Below are 16,108 nucleotides of genomic sequence, written 5' to 3'. Positions count from 1 at the left end.
GGTTTCCCAGGAGAGGGTGACCCAGTTGCTGCTATTTAAGGACCTGCCTCCCAAATCTGGCCCCTTTCCTCTAGTCCCTCTACCTTTGTGAGCTTCTTGGTCCCCGTCTTCAGGGCTATGGGCAGCAGCAGTGCCAACTCTTGCAGCTTGCTAGTGTGGTTTTTCCTCTGCTTCTTGTTTGGGGACAGGAGCTGGTTTTGGTTCCTCTGATTCCTGTTTGGGGACAGGAGCTGGTTTTGGTTAGGACATCCAAAACTGAATTCCACATCTAACCCACAAACCTCCTGTCTGTGTTACCCATTTTAGGGCTGCCTGCACCCTACCCTGGACACTCAAGACAGAATCCCAGGCATCACCCGTACTTGTTACGTTCCCTTAGCCCTTAATCAGTCAGTCACCAAATCTTACCCACTCCTCCTCCATCGCCTTCTCTTCAACCTCACAGCCCTGCCCTAGTCCATGTGTTAACATCCCAATAGTTCACTCAACCCTGCTATTTGGCCTCTTCCACCCCTACTTTCTGCTAGAGTCAGGGTGACCTTTCTGAAACACAAATCTGACCACGTCACTCTCTTGCTTCAAACCTCTCCATGTCATCTCATTGTTAAGGATCAAGTTTAAGTGCCTAATGTGGGTTGGGTGCAGTGGCTCATGCCTGTAATCCTAGCACTTCGGGAGGCTGAGGCAGGAGAATCCCTTGAACCCAGGAGGTAGAGGTTGCAGTGAGCCAAGATTGTGTCACTGCACTGCAGCCTGGGAGACAAAGTGAGACTCTGTCTCAAATAAATAAATAAATAAATAAATAAATAAAATACAAAAATTAGCCAGGCGGGGTGGCAGGCACCTGTAATCCCAGCTACTGGGGCAGGCTGAGGCAGGAGAATCTCTTGAACCCGGGAGGTGGAGGTTGCAGTGAGCCAAGATTGTGTCACTGCACTGCAGCCTGGGAGACAAAGTGAGACTCTGTCTCAAATAAATAAATAAATAAATAAATAAATAAATAAATAAAATACAAAAATTAGCCAGGCGGGGTGGCAGGCACCCGTAATCCTAGCTACTGGGGCAGGCTGAGGCAGGAGAATCTCTTGAACCCGGGAGGTGGAGGTTGCAGTGAGCTGAGATCGCACCACTGCACTACAGCCTGAGCGGCAGAGTGAGACTCTACCTCAAAAAAGAAAAGTTCCTAACGTGGCTTATTTGCATCCTGCCCCCGCTGACCATTCTGGCGTCCTCTCTTGCTTCCTTTGGCTCTCTCCCATCAACTGATTCCACAGGATGGGTGAGGTGGCTCTGCTAAGGCCCCTGCGCCCTGGTGCTCACACACCTCTGATCACTTCACCAGGCTGTCACCTGTGTTGGGGGCACCACTGCACCCCTAGCACCTAGAACATGGTCTGGCATATTGTGACGACTCACTGTGTATTTGCTAAGTGAATTAATAAATAAGGACATGAAATAAGTTGTGTTGGCTGGGCGCGGTGGCTCACGACTGTAATCTAGCACTTTGGGAGGCTGAGGCAGGTGGATTACTTGAGCTCAGGCGCTTGAGACCACCCTGGCCAACATGGTGAAACCCCGTCTCTACTAAAAATACAAAAAAATTACCCGGGCGTGGTGGTGGGCACCCATAACCCCAGCTACTCAGGAGGCTGAGACAGGAGAATCGCTGGCTGGCTAACTTTTTTATTTTTTGTAGAAGTATGCTCCACCGGCCGGGTGCAGTGGCTCATGCCTATAATCCTAGCACTTTGGGAGGCCAAGGCGGGCAGATCACAAGGTCAGGAGTTCGAGACCAGCCTGGCTAATATGGTGAAACCCCATCTCTACTAAAAATACAAAAATTAGCCGGGTATGGCGGCGGACGCCTGTAGTCCAGCTACTCAGGAGGCTGAGGCAGGAGAATGGCATGAACCCGGGAGGCGGAGATTGCAGTGAGCGGAGATCACGCCACTGCACTCCAGCCTGGGCGACAGAGCAAGACTCCATCTCAGAAAAAAAAAAAGTGCGCTCCACCACCTAGGTAGCACATGGCTATAGTTCCAGCTACTTGGGGGGCTGAGGTAGGAGGATCACTTCAGCCAGGGAGGTCGAGGTTGCAGTGAGCTGTGATCACCCCATTATACTCTAGTCTGGGTGAAAGAATGAGACCCTGTCTTGAAAAATAAAACAAAAAACACCAAGAACAAATACAGCCCCTTGTTCTGGAGATTACAGTATATTTGGGGCTAAGGTAATTAATCAAATTGTCACACAAACAAAATTGCAAGTAAGACCAGAAAAAGCTACATAATTTACTGGGTTAACGGGCCATTGTAAACGAAAATATGGAGCCTCTTATTCAAAAATTGAGAATTTAAAGATGGTGAGAGCATGCCGGGTGTGGTGGCTCATGCCTGCAATCCCAGCACTTTAGGAGGCTGAGGCAGGCAGATCACCTGAGGTCAGGAGTTCAAGACCAGCCTGACCAACATGGAGAAACCCTGTCTCTACTAAAAATACAAAATTAGCCGGGCGTGGTGACGCATGCCTGCAGTCCCAGCTACTAAGGAGGCTGAGGCAGAAGAATAGCTTGAACCTGGGAGGCGGAGGTTGTGGTGAGCTGAGACCACACCATTGCACTCCAGCCTGGGCAACAAGAGCAAAACTCCGTCTCATAAACAAAACAAAACAAAAAAACATGGTGAGAGCAGAGCATCAAACCAAGCATCGAATCATCCTAAGCACAGGGCCCTATGTGACTGCACATGTCTATGAAGCTGGCCATGACAAAGAAAAAAGTGTTGCTTGGTGTTATAGAAGTTTGTAAAAGGAAGCCAGGCGTGGTGGCTCATACCTGCCATCCCAGCACTTTGGGAGGCTGAGGTGGGCTGATCACTTGAGGACAGGAGTTCAAGACCAGCCTGGCCAACATGGCAAAACCCCATCTCTACTAAAAATACAAAACTTAGCTGGATATAGTGGCACGTGCCTATAATCCCAGCTACTGGCCGGGCGCGGTGGCTCAAGCCTGTAATCCCAGCACTTTGGGAGGCCGAGATGGGCGGATCACGAGGTCAGGAGATCGAGACCATCCTGGCTAACACGGTGAAACCCCGTCTCTACTAAGAAATACAAAAAATAGCCGGGCGAGGTGGCAGCGCCTGTAGTCCCAGCTACTCGGGAGGCTGAGGCCGGAGAATGGCGTGAACCCGGGAGGCGGAGCTTGCAGTGAGCTGAGATCCGGCCACTGCACTCCAGCCTGGGCTACAGAGCGAGACTCCGTCTCAAAAAAAAAAAAAAAAAAAAAAAATCCCAGCTACTTGGGAGGCTGAGGCACGAATATTGCTTGAACCTGGGAGGCTGCAATGAGCTGAGACTGTGGGCGACAGAGCCAGACTCTCAAAAAAAAGAAGTAAAAATAGGCCGGGCACAGTGGCTCAAGCCTGTAATCCCAGCACTTTGGGAGGCCGAGACAGGCGGATCACGTGGATCACGAGGTCACAAGATCAAGACCATCCTGGCTAACACGGTGAAACCCTGTCTCTACTAAAAAATACAAAAAATAGCCGGGTGAGGTGGCGGGCGCCTGTAGTCCCAGCTACTCGGGAGGCTGAGGCAGGAGAATGGCGTGAACCCAGGAGGTGGAGCTTGCAGTGAGCTGAGATCCAGCCACTGCACTCCAGCCTGGGTGACAGAACGAGACTCCGTCTCAAAAAAAAAAAGAAGCTTGTACAAGGAAATTGATCTGAATGCTAAGTAGCAAGTGCAGTGTCACCAATACATCAAGAGGCTGTGTTTTGCTTTTGACCAAGTGTGGTGGCTCACATCTGTAATCCCAGCACTTTGGGAGGCCAGGGTGGGAGGATCACCTGAGCCCGGGAGTTCAAGACCAGCCTGAGCAAAAAAGTGAGACCTCGCCTTTACAAAAAAATAAAACGTTGGCCAGGCATGGTGGCTCACACCTGTAATCGCAGCACTTTGGGAAGCTGAAGTGGGCAGATCACTTGAGCCCTGGAGTTCAAGGCCAGCCTGGCCAACACGGCAAAACCCTGCTTCTACTAAAAATATAAAAATCAGCCGGGTGTAGTGGCGAGCGCCTGTAACCCCAGCTACTCGGGAGGCTAAGGCAGGAGAATCGCTTGAGCCTAGGAGGCACAGGTTGCAGTGAGTTGAGATCACACCACTGCACTCCAACCTGGGCAACAGAACAAAATTCTGTCTCAAAAAAAGAAAAAAATCACTGATGAGTCCTCAAATTACCTCCTGGTAGAAACCATAACTTTGAGCCAAGGGGGTGTTGGGGTTCTATCCTTAGAGGTAAATTGAGTAGGCTGACCTTAAACTCCTGTCTAGCCCTGATAAATATATATATATTGCACATTATTTCCCGTGTGTTCTAGAGGGGCCCTTGGAAGACCTGGCAACAAACAACTCAGGAAGCAAGGAAGAAAAAGTGTCCAGGTCTACTTATAAAGTTCAAGGTGTTATTTGACCTTGTCTCAGAGGGTTTCCTATAAACCATAGTCCCTGGATGTTTACTCTGGGTTTTACGGGTTTTACAAAGCACTGGACGAAACTTCTGGGCAAACACAGAGGTTAGGGAGCAACTGAGTGGCTGGGAATCCCAATGACTTGGCATCCCCTGGGCAGTAGTCCTGAATAAGTACAACCTGGGCTCTGCTCTCAGGGGCCTCCAGGAGCCAGGGACCACCTGCTAGGGCTGCCTCTTTCTTTGCTGGATGGTTTGGGTTTTAGCCAGTTTCCTCCCTCACAGTCTCTATATTTGCATCCGCTAATCTCAGCTGTGCCCTCTGGGTTTTCAGGGAACAGGTCAGCTCCAGCCACATGGGTTTTCTTTCTGTTTCTCTAGACTGCCAAGTTTATTTCTGCCTTAGGGCCTTTACTATTCCCTCTGTTTGGAATGTTCTTTTGCCCTGGTTTTTGTTGTTGTTGTTTTGTTTTGTTTGTTTGTGTGTTTTGAGACACAGTCTTGCTCTGTCACCCAGGCTGGAATGCAGTGGCGAGATCTCAGTTCACTGCAAGCTTTGCCTCCCGGGTTCACGCCTCCTTGGCCTCACGTTCTCCTGCCTCAGCCTCCCAAGTAGCTGGGATTATATGCACCCACCACCATGCCTGGCTAATTTTTTGTATTTTTAGTAAAGATGGGGTTTCACCATGTTAGCCAGGATGGTGTCGATCCCCTGACCTCGTGATCCGCCTGCCTCAGCCTCCCAAAGCACGGAGACAGGCATGAGCCACTGTGCCTGGCCCTGCTTGTTTGTTTTTAAAGAGACAATGAGTTGCTCTGTCACCCAGGCTGATGTGTAATAGCACAATCATAGCTCACTGTAACCTCAAACTCCTGAACTCCACCAATCCTTCTGCTTCAGTCTCCCAAGTAGCTGAGACTTTAGGCACGCACCACCAGGCCAGGCTATATTTTAAATTTTTTTGTAGAGACAAGGCTGGGTGTGGTGGCTCACACCTGTAATCCCAGCACTTTGGAGGTCGAGGCAGGATGACCCCTTGAGCCCAGGAGTTTGAGTTCAGCCTGGGCAACATAGTGAGACCCTGCCTCTACAAAAAAAACTTTTAAAAATAAATTTTAAGCTGGGCATGGTGGCTCACACCTGTAATTCCAGCAGTTTGGGAGGCCGAGAGATGGGTGGATCACCTGAGATCAGGAGTTTAAGACCAGCCTGATCAACGTGGTGAAATCCCATCTCTACTAAAAATACAAAAATTAGCCAGGCATGGTGGCAGGTGCCTGTAATCTCAGCTACTTGGGAGGCTGAGGCAGGAGAATCGCTTGAACCCAGGAGGCGGAGGTTGCAATGAGCAACCGAGATTGCACCATTGCACTCCAGCCTGGGCAACAAGAGCAAAAGCTCCACCTAAAAATAAATAAATAAATAAATAAATAATAAAATAAAATAAAATAAATTTTAAAATAAATTTTTTTGTGGAGACGGGGTCTCTCTATATTGTACAGGCTGTGAAATCTTATTTCTTTCATTATTTATTTATTAATTATAAATATGAACTCCAAGAGGGCAAGAATTGGTTTATTTGTTTGTTTGTTTTTGAGGCAGAGTCTTGCTCTGTTGCCCAGGCTGGAGTGTAGTGGCGGGCTCTTGGCTCACCACAACCTCCACCTCCTGGGCTAGTGATTCTCCTACCACAGCCTCCCAAGTAGCTGGGATTACCCACAGGACAAGAATTTTCGTTTTATTTATTGCTATATCCCAGGCTGATTGATCCATAAAATGCAGAAAGCACAGTACTTAGAACCCATGATACTTTTAGGGGCTCATGAAAATATTCTAATTCCTTTTAAATTAGAACAAAAAATAAATATCACCCCATCTGTAGTATACTTGTCTTTATATTAATACTATCATAAATCACAATTGTTAATATTTTTCTTTTTTTTTCCCCCCAAGATGGAGTCTCACTCTTGTTGCCCAGGCTGGAGTGCAGTGGCATGATCTCAGCTCACTGAAACCTCCGCCTCCTGGGTTCAAGCGATTCTCCTGCATCAGCAACCCAAGTAGCTGGGATAGCAGGTGCCCGCCACCACGCCTCCTAACTTTTGTATTTTTAGTACAGCCAGGGTTTCACCACGTTGGCCAGACTGGTCTCTAACTCCTGACCTTGTGATCCGCCCACCTTGGCCTCCCAAAGTGCTGGGATTACAGGCATGAGCCACTGCGCCCGACTCAGTAAAAAATTATTGAATTAATAAATACTGAGAGGTCTTGAGATAGCCTCTTAGACTTCTGAAGTGGTCTATGAAACTAATTCCCAAGTTTCCTTTTCCCTGAGATAATCAACCTGAACATATCCTAGTTACTTTACTGTTATTGAGATGGAATCTCGCCTTGTTGCCCAGGCTGGAGTGCAGTGGCATGATTTCGGCTATTGCAACCTCCATCTCCCAGGTTCAAGCGATTCTCCTGCCTCAGCCTCCCAAGTAGCTGAGATTACAGGCATGTATCACCACACCTGGCTATTTTTTTTTTTTTGTATTTTTATTTTTATTTTTATTTATTTATTTTTTTTGAGACGGAGTCTTGCTCTGTCGCCCAGGCTGGGGTGCAGTGGCCGGATCTCAGCTCACTGCAAGCTCCACCTCCCGGGTTTACGCCATTCTCCTGCCTCAGCCTCCTGAGTAGCTGGGACTACAGGCGCCCGCCACCTCGCCCGGCTAGTTTTTTGTATTTTTTAGTAGAGATGGGGTTTCACCGTGTTAGCCAGGATGGTCTCGATCTCCTGACCTCGTGATCCACCCGTCTCGGCCTCCCAAAGTGCTGGGATTACAGGCTTGAGCCACCGCGCCCGGCCTTTTTTTTGTATTTTTAGTAGAGATGGGGTTTCACCACGTTGGCCAGGATGGTCTCAATCTCCAGATCTCGTGATCCACCTGACTCGGCCTCCCAAACTGTTGGGATTACAGGCATGAGCCACCGTGCCTGGCCTTCATTTGTTTTAATAGTGTGTAGGGATGTAAGAGTAAGAGCTGCCCCAAAGTGGGACAAAGCAGGGGACAGTCCCAGGAGATGGCATAAAGGTTGATATATAAGCTCAAGTTTTTGAAGCAGAAACACTGGGATTCCAATCCTAGTTCCACCACTTGCTGTGTGACTTTGGGCAACTGCTTTCATTTCTCTGTGCCTGTTTCTTCCTCTTTTACAAAATGGAGGTGGTTAGGAAAACCTTGATCCTGTCTGGAAGGTGTTTTGTATAGTGCCTGGTACATAGGGAGTGTTCATGAAATGTTAGTTCAAGAAAGCGGGTGGTGTCAGGTGCGGTGGCTCACACCTGTGTCCTAGCACCTTGGAAGGCCGAGGCGGGAGGATCACCTGAGGTCAGGAGTTCAAGACCAGCCTGACTAACATGGTGAAACCCCGTTTTAAATAAAAATACAAAAAATTAGCTGGGTGTGATGGCACACACCTGTAATCCCAGCTACTTGGGAGGTTGACGCAGGATAATCACTTGAACCCGGGAGGTGGAGGTTGCAGTGAGCCGAGATTGCACCATTGCACTCCAGCTTGGGCAACAAGAGTGAAGCTCCGTCTCAAAAAAAAAAAAAAAAAAGAAAGCGGGTGGACAGTCATTTGTCAGAAGGATTTTAGGGGTAAGAGGTGTTGATGAATGGGCTGTTTTTGCTTGACCAACATCCAATCCCCCCTTTTCTGTTAACAGTACCTCATTCTTCCTTTGAGCAACCATTTCTCCTCCATTCTCAGTCCATGTGGTTCAGAGGGGCTGACCTTATCTTCTCCTTCCACTAGGGAGCACAAAACCAAGGTTCTGCCAAGAATAGTCACAGTGATTGGTTCAGGGTTGGAGTGGTAATCCTAGGTTTCGCCAATCAGAGTTCATCAACCTTAGAGGCTTTCTCTTCTGGGTATATGGAGTTGGCAAGATATGGACCTGGAGCTGCTGGGAACCATCTTGCCCTTCCAAAGGGACAACCTGCAGCTGGGCACGAGGACTCACGCTTGTAATCCCAGCACTTTGGGAGGTCAAGGCAGGCAGATCATTTGAGGTCAGGAGTTTGAGACCAGCCTGACCAACATGGTGAAACCCCGTCTTCGTTAAAACTACAAGAAAGTTAGCCTGGCCTGGTAGCACATGTCTGTAATCTCAGCTACTCAGGAGGCTGAGGCTGAGGCAGGAGAATCCCTTGAACCCGGGACGCGGAGGTTGCAGTGAGCTATCACGCCACTGCACTCCAGCCTGGGCAACAGAGCAAGACTCCATCTCAAACAAACAAACGATAAGATAAAATAAATAAAACAAAGGGACAACCTGCTTGAGACAGAAGCCATCACAGACAATACCAGAACCAAGAGTAACAGATTCCTGGCAACATCATTTAACCTCCATCCTGGAACCAGCCAAGGCTGACACCCTTGAATTTTTTGTTTAAATGATCCAATAGGCTGGGCGTGGTGGCTCACGCTCGTAATCCCAGCACTTTGGGAGGCCGAGGCAGGTGGATCACGAGGTCAGAAGATCGAGACCATCCTGGCTAACACGGTCAAACCCCGTCTCTACTAAAAATACAAAATTAGCCCGGCGTGGTGGTGGGCGCCTGTAGTTCCAGCTACTGGGCAGGCTGAGGCAGGAGAATGGTGTGAACCCAGGAGACGGAGCTTGCAGTGAGCCAAGATCGCGCCACTGCACTCTAGCCTGGGCGACAGAGTGAGACTCCATCTCAAAAAAAAAAAAAAGATCCAATAAATCCCTTTTTATGCTTAAGCCACTTTTTGCTAGGTTTCTGTTTATTGCAACTAAGAGTCTTTATCAACACAAGGACCCCCACCTCTAGAAAGGGGGATGAAAGTATGAATTGTGGGCAACTCTAAAATTCCAGGAGGAATGGGCAGCGGGATAGGCATTCTTCATTTTCTTCATGGTGCTTCTTCTGAGCATAGCATCTAGGTAGAGAACCTGAACAAAGCACACAGTCCTCATCTTATAATGGTCGGACTTAACATTTTTCGACTTTAGGATGGTGTGAAAGCCATACAAATTCAGTAGAAGTCATACTTCTCTTACTGTGCTGGGCAGCAACACTGGGCCACAGCTCCCAATCAGCCATGTTTTTTTTTTTCTTTTTTTTTCTTTTTTTAGACTGAGTCTTGCTCTGTTGCCCAGGCTGGAGTACAGTGGCGCGATCTTGGCTCACTGCAACCTCCACCTCCCGGGTTCAAGTGATTCTCCTGCTTCAGCCTCCTGAGTAGCCAGGATTACAGTCGTGCACCACCATGCCCAGCTAATTTTTGTATCTTTAGTACAGATGGGGTTTCACCATGTTGGCCAGGTTGGTTTCAAACTCCTGATCTCAAGTGATCAGCCCACCTTGGCTTTGCCAAGTGCTGGGATTACAGGCATGAGCCATCAACCATGCATTTTTGACATACAGTATTTTCAATTTATGATAGGTTTATCAGGACATAACCCCGAAGATGCTTAATTTTGGAGTTAATGAAGAGATAGTTGGATGGAAAGTCACTGGGGGGAGATGGTAGGGGTTAACATGAACTCTGGCCTTATTTTTTATTTTTCCAGACTTTGGAGGGAGGGAGAAATCTGATCCAACCCCTAATCTGCTGTGACAATCCCCTCTATAAGATTCATTATACTTGGTGGGTGCTTGATGGATGAATGAATGCGTGAATAAAAGAATGGAAGTAAAGACATGGCAGCTCACGCCTGTAATGCCAGCACTTTTGGAGGCTGAGGCAGAAAGATCACTTGAGCCTAGGAGTTTCAGAGCAGTGTAGGCAGCATAGAGAGACCATGTCCACAATTTTTTTTTTTTTTGAGACAGTTTCTCTCTTGTCGCCCAGGCTGGAGTGCAATGGCACCATCTCGGCTCACTGCAACCTCTGCCTCCTGAGTTTAAGTGATTCTCCTGTCTCAGCCTCCCAAGTAGCTGGGATTACAGGCATCCACCACCATGCCCAGCTAATTTTTGTATTTTTAGTACAGATGGAGTTTCACCCTGTTGGCCAGGCTGGTCTCAAACTCCTGACCTCAGGTGATCCACTCACCTTGGCCTCCCAAAGTGCTGGGGTTATAGGTGAGAGCCACCACACCTGGCCTTTTTTAAAAATTAGATGGGCTTAGTGGAGTGTACCTGTGGTCCTGCATACTTGGGAGGCTGACGTGGGAGGATTGCTTCCGCCTGGGAGGTCAAAGTCACAGTGAACTGTGATCATGTCACTGCACTCCAGCCTGGGGAACAGAGCAAGACCCTGTCTAAAAAGAAAGAGCCAGGTGTGGTGGCTCATGCCTGTGACCCCAGCACTTTGGGAGGCTGGGTGGATCACTGGATCCCAAGAGTTTGAGACCAGCCTTGGCAACATAGCAAAAATCCATCTCTATGAAAAATACAAAAATTAGCCAGGCGTGTTGGTGCGCACCTATGGTCCCAGCTACTCAGGGAGCTGGGGTGGGAAGATTGTTTGAGCCCAGAAGGTCAAGGCTGCAGTCAGCTGGAATTGCACCACTGCATTCCAGCCTGGGTGACAGAGCAAGACCTTGTTTCAAAAAAAAAAAAAAAAGGAAAGAGGCCAGGCTTGGTGACTCACGCCTGTAATCCCAGCATTTTGAGAGGCCGAGGCGGGTGAATTACCTGAGGTCAGGAGTTTGAGACCAGCCTGACCAACATGGTGAAACCCCGTCTCTACTAAAAATACAAAAATTAGCTGGGCGTGGTGGCTGGCGCCTGTAGTCCCAGCTACTCAGGAGGCTGAGGCAGGAGAATTGCTTGAACCCGGGAGGCGGAGGTTGCAGTGAGCCAAGAGCACGCCATTGCACTCTAGCCTGGGCAGCAAGAGTGAAAATCCATCTCAAAAAAAAAAAAAAAAAAAAAAAGTCCAGGTGCGGTGGCTCATGCCTGTAATCCCAGCACTTTGGGAGGCCGAGGCAGGTGGATCACGAGGTCAGGAGATCGAGACCATCCTGGCTAACATGGTGAAACCCCGTCTCTACTAAAAATACAAACAACAACAAAAAAATTAGCCAGGCATGGTGGTGGGTACCTGTAGTCCCAGCTACTCATGAGGCTGAGGCAGGAGAATAGCGTGAATTGGGAACAGAGCTTGCAGTGAGCCGAGATCGTACCACTGCACTCCAGCCTGGGCGACAGAGCAAGACTCCGTCTCAAAAACAGACAGACAAACAAACAAAAAATGGGCCGGGTGCAGTGACTCATGCCTTAATCCCAACACTTTGGGAGGCCAAGGCAGGTGGATCACGAGTTGAGGAGTTTGAGACCAGCCTGGCCAACACAGTGAAACCCTGTCTCTATTAAAAATACAAAAAAAAAAATTAGCTGGGCGTGGTGGTGGGCACTTGTAATCCCAGGTACTTGGGAGGCTGAGGCAGGAGAATCACTTGCGCCCAGGAGGTGGAGGTTGCAGTGAGCTGAGATCATGCCACTGCACTCTACAGCCTGGGCATCAGAGAGACTCTGTCTAAAAAAAAAAGAAAGAAAGACACTCAGAATGTCAATTGGGCGTGGCGGCTTAGTAATCCCAGCACTTTGGGAGGCTAAGACAGGAGGATCACTTGAGGCCAGAAGTTCCAGACAAGTCTGAGCAACATAGCAACACCCTGTCTCTACAACAAATAGAAAAATTGGCTGGGTGTGGTGGCATGTGCCTGTAATCTTAGCTGTTCAGAAGGCTGAAGCAGGAGGATCAAGCCTAGGCTCAAAACCAGGAATCCAAAGCTATAGTGAGCTATATGATGCCACCACTGCATTCTAGCATGGGCAACAGAGTGAGACCGTATCTCTGAAAACAAACAAACTCAGAATGTCACAGGCTGCAAGGACCTTAGAAGCTATCTTTGCCATAAAAATAAAAAAAGAAAAAGAAAAAAAGACATGGGCCGGGCATGGTGGCTTACACCTGTAATCCCAGCACTTTGGGAGGCTGAGACAGGCAGACCACTTGAAGCCTGGCGTTGAAGACTAGCCTGGGGAAAATAGCAAAACCCTATCTTTACAAAAAATACAAACATTAGCCAGGCGTGGAGGCATGTGCCTGTAGTCCCAGCTACTCGGGAGGCTGAGGCAGGAGAATCATTTGAGTTCGGGAACGGAGGTTGCAGTGAGCTGGGATCGCACCACTGCACTCCAGCCTGGGCAATGGGAGTGAAACCCTGTCTCATAAATAAATGAATAAATAAATAAGTAAGAAATAAATGATCTTTGCTGATCATCTCAGAGTATTCTCATCTGGAAAATGGTAGGCATCTTTGTATATACTTCCTCAGGGGGGTTGTTGTATGGATTAACAGTTATCATACAAACAAAAGGTTTGGCAAAGAATCTAGCAAATAGTAAATGCTCAGCAAATGTTTTTGTTATTATTATTCAATGAGAGTGGTTGGGGCTATAAGGGAGATGGGGCAAGCCCTTACCTGTCACTGGGACCCACTGAACTAGCTCTGGGCTGTTCAGAGGAACACAAGCATCTGCTGGAACTGAACATCTGCAAAGAGGGAAAAAGAATGATTAGTGACCTCTGAGATTGCGGGAATGATGGGCAGGAAGCCTGATGGGCACCCTTCATTTTCCCTATGGTGCTCCTTTGAGCACCCAGAGATCCCACAATAAGAGTCCCCAGCCCCCAACAAATTATGGGCCCAGAAACCCAAATTAAACAGGTAAACCTTGGCCGGGAGTGGTAGCTCACACCTGTAATCCCAGCATTCTGGGAGGCCGAGGCAGGCAAATCAATCGAGGTCAGGAGTTTGAGACCAGCCTGGCCAACATGGTGAAACCCCGTCTCTACTAAAAATACAAAAATTAGCCAGGCATGGGGGTGCACGACTATAATCCCAGCTACTCGGGAGGCTGAGGCAGGAGAATCACTCAAACCCAGCAGGTGGAGGTTGCAGTGAGCCAGGATCAAGCCACTGCATTCCAGCCGGGACAACAAAGTAAGACTGTGTCTCAAAAAACAAAAACAAACCCCTAAACCTCTAAACTCAAATCTGTGAATCCCAAATTGTAAATCTGGGCCTTAAATCATGATCCAGACTTAAAACTAAAACCAGCAAACCCCTAAGCTTTACTTCAGAACTTAGACATTAATAGTGAGATGCCAGACTCTGAAACAGAGACTACCAGGCCTTAAAAGTGTGGCTTGAGACCTACAGACTGTGATTTTAAGACACTAAAACTGGCCAGGGGTGGTGGCTCATGCCTGTGATGCCAGCACTTTGGGAGGCCAAGGCAGGTGGATCACCTGAGGTCAGGAGTTCGAGACCAGCCTGGTCAACATGGTGAAACTCATCTCTACTGAAAATACAAAAATTAGCTGTGTGTGGTGGCACACGCTTATAGTCTCAGCTACTCGGGAGGCTGAGACAGGAGAATTGCTTGAACCCGGGAGGCAGAGGCTGCAGTTAGCCAAGATCGCACCACTGCACTCCAGCCTGGGTGAGACAGGGAGACTCTGTCCCAAAAAAAAAAAAAAAAAAAAAAACACAAGACACTAAAACTAATACTTTAGAGTCCCAAAATGAGGACCTAAATCCTCACTTTGGAGCCCTCACAAAGCCGGGCACAGTGGCTCAAGCCTGCAATCCTAGCACTTTGGGAGGCCAAGGCGGGAGGATCACTTGATCTCAGGAGTTTGAGACCAGCCTGGTAATATAACAAAACTCCACCTCTACAAAAAAAAAAAAAATTACCTGGGCATAGTGGCACATGCTTGTAGTCCCAGCTACTTGGGAGGCTGAGGTGGGAGGATTGTTTGAGCCCAGGAGGTCAAGGCTACAGTGAGCTAAAATCGCACCACTGCACTCCAGTCTGGGTGACAAAGTGAGATCTTATCTCAAAAACAAAAAAAGGAGCCCTCCCAAACCTACAAACCCTAAATTGTAATACTGAGATACCCCAGACCCTCAAACTGTCAACTTCTGATCTCCAAATATGATCCTAATACTAAGATTACAGACCACAAGCTGTAACACTATGAACCTATATCCTAAAATAAGAAATCCAGGACCCTATGAAGCAAACCTCACTCCTCCAAATTGACCTCTTAGACCCCCATATTGTCCCTCAAATTGTGGCCCCAACCCTAAAACTGAGATCTCAAATGTGGGTCCTACTCTGAAACCCCAGACCTTAAAACTGGGAGCTCCCATACTCAAAGTGGGCACTCCGGGCCCTAATACGTGCTTTTAAAGACCCGAACTGCAACTCCAGATCCTAAAGCCTCATGTGATACATTGGGATTTAGGCCCTAAATCTACACTGAGGCTTCAATTGCCCCAAATTAGGCCCCAGACTCTCAAAATGTTACATCATAACTCAGAACTAAGACTTCCAGATTCCCAAATTGGGATCTCTGGATTCCAAGGAGAAAGCTTCCAGTCACAAAACCCGAGCCCTTCAGATTCCAGAACTAGTCACCCCTAGACACAAATCCCGAGATCCCAGATCGGAACTCGAGAGCCCGGATCCCCAACATAAACAGTCTTCTGTTCCTCAAACTCGAACTTGGACCCCTGCCTTCAAACGCGTACTCCTTCGCCCGCGGCCCTGCACCCAGAGCATGTTCTATTCCCCTGAGACACCCCCGAGAGAGGCTCCTGTGGGGATCCCGGGTTCCCCTAAGCCCAGCTAGTGCTGGGGGAGTCACCCTGCCCCGCGCCCCATTCCCCTTGGCCTCCAGCACCCGCCTCAGGGCGTGCAAAATGGCGTGAGGCTGCCCCCGCCGTTCTGGTTTCTCCGGGCCCCACTCTAGGGAGCCCGATCAGACAGCGTCTCGCGCGGGTCCCGGAAAGACGGCCGCGCGCGGGGGTCCCAGACGGTCTCGGACACCACGTTCCCAACCCGGCTTGGGGTTGGGTGCGAATCCTCCCGGCGCGAGGATCCTGCGCGAGGCGTGAAGAGCAGAGCAAGAGTGCGTTCCTGAGGCCAGGCCACGCCCCCACCAGTTCCAGCCAAGGTGTGCTGGGCACGAGACGACGGGGTTGAAAGGGCAGGGTGCAAGTGGCCGTGCGCACGCGCGCCTCGGGAAGGGCCCTGTCGTCTTGCACAGCGTGAGCTGGGCCTCAAGCCTTCTGACAAGGCCTTTGCCGGCGTGAGCCGCTAGGCGGCCAATCAACGCCCGCTCAGCCACCCGCCTTTTTAAGCGGTCACGCCCCTGCACGACCCCAGTGGTCCAGGGCCTTTGCATCCCAAGGAGGCTGGGTTTCCCCAACTGCCAACTCTCAGGAAGAGAGCGAGAGAGCTCGCTTGTGTCCCTTCTGGCCCTGTGGTGCCCCATTTCCACGTTTTCCCTTCAGTTCTTGTTTCATGAGGGCCTCCTATGTGCCAAGCACCAGGCTGGATGGTGGGAATTTAGCCACTGTCTTCTTCCCAGTGCAATCCAGGCCATGAGAACCTCCGACACATGAGAATCCGGTCAGACAGGAACTCGGTTAATGCAGAGAACAATACGTTGGGAAAGGACTCAAAGAGGAGGGCCATTTGAATTGGGCCTTCTTGGGAGGCCGAGGCTGACGAATCACTTGAGGTCGAGTTCCAGACCAGCCTGGCCAACAATGGTGAAACCCCGTCTCTGCTAAAAATACAAAAATTAGC

At 49.1% G+C, this 16,108-nt stretch overlaps 1 protein-coding gene across 1 annotated transcript in view; it reads right to left on the bottom strand.

Annotated features, from left to right (window-relative positions):
* Window positions 1-16,108, bottom strand: part of MEIOSIN (meiosis initiator) — a 58,628-nt gene that overhangs the window by 24,833 nt on the left and 17,687 nt on the right. Inside the window, exons 2-3 of the mRNA XM_045379343.3 lie at window positions 8,191-8,342; window positions 84-213 (exon numbers count right to left, since the gene is read on the bottom strand). Coding sequence (XP_045235278.2) covers window positions 84-213; window positions 8,191-8,342 — 282 coding nt within the window. The remainder of the gene's footprint in view (window positions 1-83; window positions 214-8,190; window positions 8,343-16,108) is intronic.

Source organism: Macaca fascicularis, chromosome 19, assembly GCF_037993035.2.
Source record: "Macaca fascicularis isolate 582-1 chromosome 19, T2T-MFA8v1.1".
Taxonomy (NCBI): Eukaryota; Metazoa; Chordata; class Mammalia; order Primates; family Cercopithecidae; genus Macaca; species Macaca fascicularis.
The sequence above is the reverse complement of the archived record's forward strand: the minus strand, read 5'-3'. Positions and strand labels throughout refer to the sequence as shown.